Genomic DNA, 13459 nt, shown 5'->3' with positions numbered 1-13459 from the left:
CGAGTCTGTTTGTCTTGTGTCTCTTTTTATCTCTTATGTCTATGATGTCCTTGCTTTGCTTTAGTTTTTAATTTTGCCTAGGAGTGCAAAAGGGTAAGTGTGGTCAATTTTGATGAGTCATTATTTTCCTCAATTCCACTAGCCTTTATGTACCCATTTGATAGTTGTTCAGTGCTTAATTGTTTACCTTTAGTGTGTTTTCATTTGTTGGGCTTTATTGGACCTATGTTCCAAATTTGGGTTAATTTCACATTATTTGGCCTAATTTTCTTTTTTAATTATTTTTAGGTTTTTGGGTGAAGCAATTCTGTAGCTTGGAAATTAATCTTCAGATGAAGAGAATTGTTGTAAAATTCGGAAAAAAATTAGAATAAAGAGAAACCCATGGAAAAATTAATGGCTTGATTAAGATGCTTGATTTATTTAATTTAATTGTTTTATTGAATTATGAAATCTGAAAATGAGTGTTTTTAAATAATCGGTGTGTCTATTATCAAGAGAAAGTGGGTGGTTTAGTGGTTGGAGTATTTGGTTGGTGTGTTAGTAGCTATGGGTTCAAATCCTGACAAGCTTGTTATGAATGTTTTAATTTTGTTTTTTCTTTCTAAACCATTTTATTTTTTATTTTTTTGGGTTTGGGTCATGTGCTGCAAAGTTTTGTTTTATTTTCTCGCTGCTACCACACGGAAAATAGGGAACGTCGAATCCTTTAGGTCTTTTAAATCCTACATTGATGAAGGATTATCTTGTTCCTTTTTAATATTATTGAATATGGTGTGGGTTGATTAAGAAAGCTAAGTGAAATCCCCACAGGAAATTAAGATAGCAAGCTATCTAGATGTGAAGGTTCCTTTCACAAAGCTCAAGAGAAGAAGATGATGGATTGATTCAAAATGAAAAGGAAATGGAAAGCATATAAACCATAGAAAACCAAGAACAATTAAAGGAAGAAGAAAACATAAAATGGAAAGGAAAGAAATGGTAAAAATGTGAGAAGCACGCCACTACAAGGCTAGGCTAGAAGCCATGGCAACCTTGAAGATGAGTGGGTGTGTGCCGCCACTTGCTATGCAAGATAAGGCTTACAAGCTTCACTCCCAAGGGAGGAAACTCTCACAAATGGTTGAGACACAAGAGTGTTTTTACTTCAAAATCTTCAACCCTTTTACATGTCTAGGAGCACCCCTTATATAGAAGAGTTTAGGGGCCTCTAAGCAAATAAAAGATACCTAAGGATGTCTCTACAAAAATCTAACCCTAGCTTCTAGAAACTAGGTCAAATAAGGTTACAAAAATGAGAGACAAAGAAGCTAACTATGGTGTGTACAAGGCTAATTTCGTTCTAGCACAAAAGGAGACAAAGAATGTGTCTCATATGTCTCCAAAAAGTGGCCAAAGTGTGCTAAAAACAAAGGAGACCAAAGGTACATAGGTACACTTGCTTCATGCCTTTTACTTTATGCTTTATGCCTTTGCTTTACTCTCTCCTCCACATCATTTATGCTCCCCAATCACCATGCGCCACCTAGCATTGCTTTCTTACTCCTAATTAACCTACAAAGCAAATAAACATAGATTAGCATGTTGGCTTAAGTCAAGTCAACTATAGTCAACAAGTCAAACCTAGTCAAAGGTCAACAAGTCAACTAAAGTTGATTCAACTAAGTCAACTTTGGGAATCAAAAGTAACAAACACAAATGAAAGGGATGAAGGATTAGTGAACTTCCTATCTAAACATGCTTAGTCTTCTTAAGCATGTGCCTTCATCCTTTGTTGGGGTTAATCCTTCATCATAAATTCTTAGTTAATGTTAGAGGCCATAAGCGGAAAGAAGAAACATGTCTGAAGGCTAGGGTTTTGGTGAAGAGTGGAGTGACGACTGTGGAGGAAACATTCTAGGTTATCTAGGGTTCTTAAGTGTGTCAAAAGAAAGAAAAAGAGGGTATCAAGACAAGGAATCGTGGGAAGCTGTAGAAAAGAGAAGTGAGTTTGCGAGAGAGTCGTTTTGGAAGAACTACTAAATAAGGTAGGGGAAGTTGACATTGTTTTCCTCTTCTATCTTTTGTATTTAATGAATGATACTTTGAAGGGTATGCATAAGTGTATGAGTGATGTTCAAGTTGTTATTTTGATGCTTAACCTTGTTTCTTATTCTGTATGTATACATGTTTTTCTTTTATTCTCTTGGTGTGATGAATTGCCATGAGTGTGTTGGGTGTTGGAATTTCTGGTGTTGTTTTACTTTCACGTACATTGTCTGGGAATGTTACGAAATCTTGTCCATGGTGGGATAATATGGGACTGCTGGAGATATTTGGTTGCTCACGTTGGAGTTTTCCTAGCATGCATAGCAGAGATGTTGTACATATGTTTTCATTTTTTTCGTGGTGTAGAAGGATGTTGGCAAGAGATGCTTAGTGGTTGTGTAAGGGAGCCAAGGTAATGTGAGGTTCTCGTTTGGAAGTGGTTGGAACGAGGTGCAACGAGATGGGTGTTTCTGCAAATGTGAATGATGCCAAGGGTTTAGGAACCCACATAACATTCTCTTTCTGTGTATTTTGATTAGAAGCGTGGGGTAGGTTTCATTTGACTTTTATCACTATGCTAGTTCACTGGTTTTGGATGATGCTTGGTAGTTCATTTAGTGGGTAGTAGTCTTAACTCTTTAACCAATTGCCATCTCACGTTAGTCGACTTGGTGAAAGACTCTTTAGGGTCACGTGTGATGTTGTACATGAATCTTGGGGATGTTATAGTGGTAAGAGTGAGGATTCCAGGAGGCCATGGACCATATATGTGTTCTTTTCATTCTTTTCTTTTATACTGCAACCCACTTTGGGGTAAATAGCCAAGCTTCCTTTTTCTTGTTTTGGTGCAACCATTATTATATTGTTTTTTTTCTTCACTCTTGCCCCCACAAATGGGTTTATGTTGCAGTGCCTTCTATTTATTTCCCTTCATATGCCTAATCTTTTGTTCCTCTGAGATTTGTGGTGGTGAAGTGACTTTAGCAAGTTGGGGTGCAACTTTTAGATAAAAAGTTAAGGCTTTGATTTTTTTTTTTCTTGTTTTACCATAGGGACACTCACATGATGTTACTTTTTTCTCTTTATTTTATTCATGGTGCAGACCTTTTTCTTTCATTTTCATACTACATGCTTCATGCTTTAATTGGTTTGGTTGATGAAAAATCAAGACGCATGTTGCTTTTATTCTTTTGGTAGAATGCAAACTACGTAAAAGCCAAAGGTTTTTGGTCACCTTTTGATTGATTGAAAACTTTCATTTCTACTTGAATATGGGTCCCTTTTTATATTCAATTATAAAATTTGTTCAAATAAGCATATGTAAATTATAAAGCACTATTGTCAATTATAAAGCATGATGAATAAAATCATGGTTATTATGTTATCTTTGTGGACATAGTTTTACGTGTATTTCAATAAAAGAATGGATGTTCAGCAATTATTTTATTATTATTTTTATCTTTGTTATTGATGAAGGATTATCTTGTTCCTTTTTAAGATTATTGAATATGGTGTGAGTTGCTTAAGAAAGCTAAGTGAAATCCCTACTAGACATTAAGATAGCAAGCTATCTAGATGTGAAGGTTCCTTTCACAAAGCTCAAGAGAAGAAGATGATGGATTGATTCAAAACAAAAAGGAAATGGAAAGCACATAAACCATAGAAAACCAAGAATAATTAAAGAAAGAAGAAAACAAAAAATGGAAAGGAAAGAAATGGTAAAAATGTGAGAAGCACGCAACTACAAGGCTAGGCTAGAAGCCATGGCAACCTTGAAGATGAGTGGATGTGTGCCGCCACTTGCTATTCAAGATAAGGCTTAAAAGTATTCACTCCCTAGGGAGGAAACTCTCACAAATGGTTGAGACACAAGAGTGTTTTTACTTCAAAATGTTCAACCCTTTTACATGTCTAGGAGCACCCCTTATATAGAAGAGTTTAGGGGCCTTTAAGCAAATAAAAGATACCTAAGGATGTCTCTACAAAAACATAACCCTAGCTTCTAGAAACTAGGTCAAATAAGGTTACAAAAATGAGAGACAAAAGAGCCAACTATAGAGATGGCAAATAAACCCGTCCCCGTGGGTATTGCCCGAACCCGTCCCCGTTTTGACGGGGAATCCCCGCATTGACTGGGTATGGGTATGGGTATGGGGAATCCCCGATTTTTTCAATTGGGTATGGGGATGGGGATGGGGATGAATATATCCCCGCCATAATACCCGTCCCCGCCATATTTCCTATATATTCTTTTTATTTTTTATTTCTTCTAAATATTTGGTTTGTCATGAAACTCATTCGCATCTGCAATATATTTTTTATCTTATCATAATCTTTATGTAATTATGTTAAAATGATGTATGTCAATTAAAAAAAAATTATGTCTAACATTTGAATATTTCTATTATTTTTTAATATTTTTATTTATTGTATATTTTCCTTTCACATGAGAATGTTTAATACTCTTAATTTAAGTGTTTAATAGCATAAACATTTCATTTACTTGGTAATATTAAAAAAATCTTTACTTATTATTATTAATTTTTATTTCATTTCAAGAACTCTTTTATTTCGCTAAAACAATTTTTGTTATTTCTCAACCATTGAGTATATATGTTGATATTTGAAAAGTCTTCTTAGATCTCTAAGATATTTTTCGTCTTATCATACCCTTAATTATACATTTGTTTTTCTTTGTGCAATTCTTTCCAATAGTCTCCAAATTATTTATAAGACACACATTTGTTAATTTTTTATTATTTTTATTTTTGTTTATTTTCATCATGTAGAATACTATTTCGATAATTTTTATCTAATTATTTTTTATTTTCTAACTCATTACAATCATACTTTAATTTTTTCACTATAATTGTATAAATAATTTTTATTTACTACAATATAAAAATTTAATGTAATTGTCATGAATATTTTTTTATCACCATCCAACATATATTGGAGTTTAAAAGATACAATATCTATGATAAAATTTTATTATGTTTATTATTCTTTCTTTGCGTCATTTTTTTAATCAACCATTGAGTATATATGTTGATATTTGAAAAGTTTTCTTACATCTTTAAGATATTTTTCATCTTATCATACCCATAATTATATATTTGTTTTCTTTTGTGTGATTCCTTCCAATAGTCTCCAAATTGTTTATAAGACACACATTTGTTAATTTTTTAATATTTTTTTTTGTTTATTTTCATCATGTAGAATACTATTTCGATAAATTTTATCTAATTAATTTTTATTTTCTAACTCATTACAATCATACTTTAAGTTTTTCACTATAATTGTATAAATAATTTTTATTTACTACAATATAAAAATTTAATGTAATTGTCATGAATATTTTTTATCACCATCCAACATATATTGAAGTTTAAAAGATACAAGATCTATGATAAAATTTTATTATGTTTATTATTTGTTCTTTGCGTCGTTTCTTTATCAACCATTGAGTATATATGTTGATATTTGAAAAGTTTTCTTAGATCTCTAAGATATTTTTCATCTTATACCCTTAATTATATATTTGTTTCTTTTTGTGTGATTCCTTCCAATAGTCTCCAAATTGTTTATAAGACACACATTTGATAATTTCTTAATATTTTTATTTTTTGTTTATTTTTATCATGTAGAATACTATTTTGATAAATTTTATCTAATTATTTTTTATTTTTTAACTCATTACAATCATACTTTAATTTTTTCAATATAATTGTATAAATAATTTTTATTTACTATAATATAAAAATTTAATGTAATTGCCATGAATATTTTTTTACCAGTACAAGATCTATGTTAAAATTTTATTATTATATTTATTATTTGTTCTTTACGTCATTTTGATCAAGTGATGTATTATAACTTTTATTAGTGTATAAAATATAGATTCATTATAATTTAAAAAATTGAAGTAAACAAACATTTAAAATATATTTTAATTTAAATACTTTTTTCCTTTTATATTTTTTTAAAAATATTTTTTCCTTTTATAGTTTTTTTAAAAAATATTTTTAAAGTTTATCAACTAGGTTTCATTAATGTTTGCAAATTTAATAAATGTTTTGGTTCTCATTAAATTTTATTTGGTATTCTAATCTAAAATGTAAACCATTATAATTTATTTCAAAGTATTTGATATCAAAGAAACAACCATACTCCTAATATTGAATATTTGATAATATTATGTTTCCTTTACCGTAATTTTTATTATTTTATAAAAATTAGTTAAAATTAATATTAAAATAGTAAGTAAATGGGTACGGGTATGGGTACGGGATAGTGAAACCCATCCCCGCCCCGCCCCGTTGCCATCCCTAGCCAACTATGGTGTGTGCAAGGCTAATTTCGTTCTAGCACAAAAGGAGACAAAAATGTGTCTCATATGTCTCCCAAAAGTGCCCAAAGTGTGCTAAAAACAAAGGAGACCAAAGGTACATAGGTACACTTGTTTTATGCCTTTTACTTTATGCTTTATGCCTTTGCTTTACTCTCTCATCCACATCATTTATGCTCCCCAATCACCATGCGTCACCTAACATTGCTTTCTTACTCCTAATTAACCTACAAAGCAAATAAACATAGATTAGCATGTTAGCTTAAGTCAAGTCAACTATAGTCAACAAGTCAAACCTAGTCAAAGGTCAACAAGTCAACTAAAGTTGATTCAACTAAGTCAACTTAGGGAATCAAAAATAACAAACATAAATGAAAGGGATGAAGGATTAGTGAACTTCCTTTATAAACATGCTTAGATCGGGCCCGTTCTGGTTGTTGGGCCTGTTCGGGTCATCTGGCACGTTTGGGTCGTCGGGTCCATACGAGTCGTCGGCCCGTTTGGGTCGTTGGGCCTGTTTGAATCATTGGGCCTATTTGAATCGTTGGGCCCGTATGGGTCGTCTGCCCGTTTAGATCGTTGGGCTCATCTAGGTCGTAGGGCCCATCTGGCTCGTCTGGCCCGTCCGGGTTTTTGGGTCCGTTTGGGTCGTCGGGCCCGTCCGTGTTGTCTGGCATGTCCGGGTTGTCAGGCCCATCCTGGTCGTCGGGCCCATCTTGGTCGTCTGGCCCGTCTGGGTTTTTGGGCCCGTCCGTGTTGTTTAGCATGTCCAGGTTGTCAAGCCCGTCTTGGTCGTCGGGCTCATCTTGGTCGTCGGGTCTGTCCTTGTCATCGGGCCTGTCCTGGTCATTGGGCTCGTCCGGGTTGTCGAGCCTGTCCGGGTCATCGGGCCCGTTTGGGTCGCTCAACTTAATCTTTGACTCTGGCTTAATGTAGTATTATTTGGTGGGCTAACCCACCTTAGCCCCAGCCCTAACCCACTAGAGAGGGGGCTTTGGGGGCTGGGGCTGTTTTTTGGCCCCCTCATTTAGGGGCCCCTTAAAAGGGGGCTTTATGAAGAGTGGATCAGGGCTGGCCCATGGGCTAGGGGCCAAATTGACACCTCTACTCATGAGATCTATGCCTTGTGTTGTTGTATGCTCCTTGAAATTGATTTTGACCTAATTTTAAGGAACTAAGTGTTCAAGACACCCTAAAACATCTTTCTCATCATTTTAAGTACCTAGTTTTGAAAAGAAAATGTGTTTTCAAGACCAAAAACAGTTTGGCTGAGAGCTTTTACAATGCTTGGTGAATCCATTTGGCCATTTTTACTAGGTGTTATGCTACCAAATTTTATACTTGGATTTTGGGTGATATTGGCAAATTAGTTCCATGTTTTGACTTGGTTATGATCTTTCATGGTGTATGCATGATTTGTGGTATAATCATGGCTTGTTCAAATGCTTTCCATAGAGTCCTTAAAAGTGCTTTTCATTGTTTTAGTCTTGTTCAAGTTTTGTCTTTAAAAACAAGTTTCCTTAGAAGTTAAACTTTCTTATTTTTTAAGCTTTGCTTGCTTGTCTTTAGGTAATCTATGTTTTGTCTTAGTAGTTTTCTTTTCCTTGTCTTCCTAGAGTGTTGTGGCCGAGCCACTTGTTTGAGCTTTGAAAAGGTTTTTATCTCTTTAAAGGTGTTTTCACTTGTGTGGAAGGATTTTGAGTGCTAGCCTTGCTTGTGTGCTTTGGGAGTGTGATAAAAAACACTTGGGTGCTTGAGAAGACCACACTTGGTCTCGGGTTTGGAATTGTTTGTTAGCTAACCTCTTCTTTATCTCGGTTTTTGGTGAGTTTTGGTGTAGGAACATGAATATGGATCCCATCTTTGAGGTAGAGGAAGAGGAGGAGTCGGCCTCACCTTATTCCCCTCCCATGGTGACTCCTATGGCCCAAGAAAGTGAACAAATGACCCTTGCCAACATCTTATGTGAGATAGAAGTGAGTAGGAGAGAAACTTTTAACCAATTGTGGGCGGATAGGAGGTAAAGTGAGATCTTCCTACAAGAGCACATCCAAAGACTTGAGCTTAGAGAAGATGATAAGAGAAGGAGGAGGTCCTCTTTCGAGGACTCTAGCCATGGTGGAAGAAGAAGAAGGCACGGTTATGATGGTGGTGGAAGCAAGGGAGAGAATGATCCAAACCTCTACATAGAGTGGAAGCAAAAAGTGGACCAAATCTTCAATATTCATTTAGTTAGTGATCAAGAACAAGTAGATTTAGTAGTTTTAGAATTTGAAGATTATGCCATGACATGGTGGCATCAATTGTGTATGGACAATATTAACCAAGAGCCACCCGCGGCCTCTTGTATGGACATTAAAACTTTAATGCGTGCTAGATTTGTTCATTCCTACTATAGGAGGGAGACTCTTTTGAAGCTCCAAAGGCATCAACAAGGGTCTATGTGTGTGAATGAATATTTTAAAATGATGGAGTCCATGCTTCTCAAAGTAGGACTCCAATTTGAAAGTGAAGAAGAAAAGGTAGCTAGATTTGTGTGTGGTCTTAGAAGAGAAGTTCAAGATGTAGTTGAGTTGTATGAGTATTCCACTCTTGACAAAATTTTACACTTGGCCTTAAAAGTTGAAAGTCAATTGAAAAAGAAACAAGAGGCCAAGAGGAATACTTCATACAATGAATACTACTCTAGAACTTGGAAAGGAAAGGAAAGAAAGGATGAGAAAGAACCTTCCAAAGACCTCCCACCTAGGACTAATTCGTCTACAATCTCCCATGAAAGTGCAAACTCTTCTCAAAGTTCAATAACAGTTCCATCAAATGTTTTAAGTGTTTGGGCTATGGTCACATTGCTTCAAATTTTCCAACAAAGAGGAACATGATTTGAACCCTAAAGGAGAGGTTGAAAGTGAACATTCTTCTCCCCCCTCCCCTAAAAGTTCTTCCTCCCACACTTCTTCCCAATCTTCAAGTGAGGATGAAATCAAACCTAATGAAGGAGGTTTGTTGGTGGTTAGGCGCATGCTAGGCCAAGTGCCTAAAGAATTTGAAAACCAAAGAGAAAATATTTTTCACTCCAGGTGCCAAATCAACAACAAAACTTGCTCCCTCATAATTGATAGTTGAAGTTGTGTTAATGTGGCTAGCACAAGGTGATAACGCTGTCGTTGACGCGTTCAAATTAATACTACTTATCTATAACAACTTCAGTATTGTTAAGAAAGTAGTCAACAAAATAGTAAGGGTAAAGTAACCCAAAGTCGTCTCCCAACGAACACAGAATTGATTTTTAACAAATTAGTTCTTATAAAACTATACAAAGCGGTTAGTCAAACAAAATAAAAAATATAGGGGATTCAGATAAACAAAGATAGAAATAAAATTTAAAAGATAAAAAGAAATAAAAACAATAGAAAAGAAAATAGATTGATTCCATTGCTTTTTCAAAATAGATTCATCATCGGTTATCTAAAGATTATTGCTCAATTAATTATTGTTGTAGATTTGCAAATTAATCAATGTAAAGTCTCAATTAATTTGTTGGCGTTCTCACTTTTAACCAAAGTACAGTCTCAATTAAAAGTGAGAACTTTTAGATTATCCATAGTAAATTCAATCAAAGTACAGTCTCAATCAAATTTTACTATGCCTAATCATGTCTATTCTTTTATCTCCTCACCAAATAAAAAGCTTAATTAATCAAAGTAAAGTCTCGATTAATTTTCATTAGAGTAAATACCTTTAACCAAAGTAAAGTCTCAATTATTGGTAAAAACTCATTTAATCACATGAAAGTTTCTAAATAAAATCAAAGTAAGTCTCAATTAAATTTAAAAACCCTTGAACTCATATGATCAACATGCATATAGATTTAAAATCATTACTTTTTACGAGATTCAAAGATAAAAGACATAGATGAATTAAAACCTCAACAATAATAAAAAGAACAAAGAAATTAATTCATTCTAACCTCAAAATCCATAATGAAATTACAATGGAATCAACCCAAGAAGTTTAGCAATCCATGGAATACAAAATAAAAAGAAGAATAGAGAGAAGAAAAGAGAGAGAAAGGAAACGAAATTAGGCACCCCTAAGGGTTCCAAAACTCCGAAGTCCCGAGCTTGTTTTCTACTTCTCCCTTGGTCTCTTTATATAGGAATTGGACTGGGCTTTTCTGTTGCTAAAATCTCTCAAATATCTTTTGAAATAAAGATAAATATAAATATTAAAAAATACTTGGAGAGATATAGACTATTTGACAAATATAATTGGTTGATAATATCAATATCTAATATAATTAAATTAATTAATTACTTAAAGATATATGATAAATTATCACCAATTAATATTTGTATTAATTTTCCAAATCAACCCTTTGCAATCTCCTTAAATTATCTTCTAAATAATCCAATATCTTCAAGATATATTTGTTTGTTATGGAACTAAAAAGATTCAAGAAGATCTTGTCATATTTAAAAAGATTTGGTAGTTATTATCTTTTAATATTTTATGATATAATTAAATAAGATAATTATTTAAAAATATCAAATAAAATATCTAAAGATATATTTTCCCAAATTATCTTCTATCATAAAGATAAAGAAAACCGCAAGGTCCAATTTTTCTTTCCTCTCTTCTTGGTTTAGTCAAACTTCTTCACTTTTTCAAGCTTTTCTTGCCGTCTTCATGTAATGCTTGGCCTGAATTTTTGTGCTTTTGATAATTTCTTATTCTTTGATTTATCTTTAAGGTGTCATGAAGCTTTAATCAATTTATTTCCACACCTCTAAATGAGCTTAAAACTTAACTTCAGCTGCATCAACAAACGTTAAAATATCCAAAAATAATTTATACAGCTAAAAATCACTTTTTAAGACATTTTTATCACACAAGCTCAAACAACCTAATTATCAAAATTATCAATTAAATCACTCTTTAGGTACACAAATTCAATTAAATATCCAGAATTAAACATTAAATGAGGGCAAAAATACGTACTCATCACAAGGGTTGTGGACAAGCTTGGCTTGAAAACCATCCCTCATGCCAAGCCCTATAAGCTTTCTTGGCTTAGTGAGGAAGGTGAGATTAAAGTGGACAAACAAGTCCTTATTAACTTCTCCATTGGAAACTACAAAGATGAGGTATTATGTGACTTAGTGCCCATGGAAGCAACCCACATTTTATTAGGAAGGCCATGGAAATTAGGAAAGCTTTTCATGATGGCCATGCCAACAAAATTTACCTTTAGCTTCCAAGGCAAAAAGATCACATTACTACATCTTTCACCAAGAGAAGTCAATGAGGACCAATTGCAAATGATAAAGAAAAGAAAAGAAGAGAAGGCTCAAGGGCATGGCAATGAGTCCAAGAAGAGCATGATCACCCTCAAAGGGGTGAAGAAGGTAATGCTTGCCCAAAAACCCATCTTCCTAGGTTATGCTAGTGAATCTTCCCCCTCCTTCCAAAACCCTCACTCTAGATGTCCCTTAGACTTGTCATTAGTCTTAGATGAGTTTAAAGATATTTTTCAAGAACCTTCAAAGGGTCTCCCACCCCTAAGAGGTATAGAATACCAAATTGATTTCATACAAGGCTCATCTTTGCCTAATAGGCTAGCCTGTAGGACTAGTCCCGAGGAGGCTAAGGAAATTCAAAAACAAGTGAATGAGTTGTTAGAAAAGTGGTGGGTGCAACATAGCACGAGTCCTTGTGCAATGCCCGTGATTCTTGTCCCCAAAAGGGATGGGACATGGAGAATGTGCATAGATTGTAGGGCTATCAACAACATAACCATCAAGTATAGGCATCCTATTCCTAGATTAGATTATTTGATTGATGAGTTACATGGTGCAACCATATTTTCCAAAATAGACTTGAAGAGTGGGTACAATCAAATTAGAATCAAAGAAGGTGATGAATGGAAAACCCTTTCAAGACTAAGTTTGGATTATATGAGTGGTTAGTCATGCCTTTTGGCTTGACCAATGCACCTAGTACATTCATGAGACTCATGCACCATGTTCTTAGAGAGTTCTTAGGGAAGTTTGTTGTGCTGTACTTTGATGACATTCTCATTTAGTATGTCTCAAGATAACCACTTGCATCATTTAAGGTGTGTGTTAGAGACCTTAAGGAAGGCATCCTTGTATGCTAACATGGAGAAATGTGTTTGGGATGGATCATGTGATCTTCCTAGGTTTCAAAATAAATCAACATGGGGTCCATGTGGACCAAGAAAAAGTGATTGCCATCAAGGATTGGCCTCCCCCAAAGAATGTAAGTGAGCTTAGGTCTTTCCATGGGTTGGCTAGTTTTTATAGGAGGTTTCTGCCAAACTTTAGCACCATAGCCGCCCCTCTCAATGAATTGGTCAAGAAAGGTGTGGTCTATAAGTGGGGCAAAGATCAAGAAAAGGCTTTTAAAACTTTAAAACAAAAATTGATCAATGCACCACTCTTAGACCTCCCTAACTTCTCCAAAACTTTTGAAATTGAGTGTGATGCATCTAATGTAGGCATTGGGGCCGTGCTTTTCCAAGAAGGGCACCCCATAGCCTATTTTAGTGAGAAACTCAAGGGGAGTCACATCAACTACTCCACCTATGACAAAGAGCTTTATGCTCTTGTGAGAACTTTGCAAACTTGGCAACACTATCTTCTTTCAAAGGAGTTTGTGATACATAGTGACCATGAGTCACTCAAATTTTTGAAAAGCCAAGGCAAGTTAAACAAGAGACATGCTAGGTGGGTAGAGTTCTTAGAGCAATTCCCATATGTGATCAAACATAAGCAAGGAAAGGCTAACATTGTAGCGGAAGCACTTTCAAGAAGGCATTCCCTCCTATCAATTCTTGAAACTAAATTTCTTAGTTTTGATCATATTAAGGAATTGTATCCAAGGGATGTTGATTTCTCCTCAATTCTTAGTGAGTGCCACCAAGGGGCTTACAAAGACTTTTACCTTCTCAATCAATATCTTTTCATAGGTAAGAGACTTTGCATTCCCCAAGGTTCCTTAAGAGCCTCACTCATTAGATAGGCACATGAGGGAGGATTAATGGGGCCTTTTGGGCCAAACAAG

The 13459-nt window shown here is 34.5% G+C and overlaps 1 protein-coding gene across 1 annotated transcript; it reads right to left on the bottom strand.

The window, feature by feature from the left end:
- Positions 1 to 6828: 6828 nt before the first annotated feature.
- Positions 6829 to 7403, bottom strand: LOC114194919 (opioid growth factor receptor-like). The gene is made up of 2 exons (XM_028085323.1): positions 7336 to 7403; positions 6829 to 7249 (listed from the first exon to the last, which is right to left on the bottom strand). Exons 1-2 carry the CDS (start codon positions 7401 to 7403, stop codon positions 6829 to 6831), a joined length of 489 nt encoding a protein of 162 aa, XP_027941124.1.
- Positions 7404 to 13459: the final 6056 nt, after the last annotated feature.

This window comes from Vigna unguiculata, chromosome 8 (genome assembly GCF_004118075.2).
Source record: "Vigna unguiculata cultivar IT97K-499-35 chromosome 8, ASM411807v1, whole genome shotgun sequence".
In the NCBI taxonomy this organism is placed as follows: Eukaryota; Viridiplantae; Streptophyta; class Magnoliopsida; order Fabales; family Fabaceae; genus Vigna; species Vigna unguiculata.
Note: the sequence above shows the minus strand (reverse complement) of the source record. Positions and strands in the feature narration are given on the sequence as shown.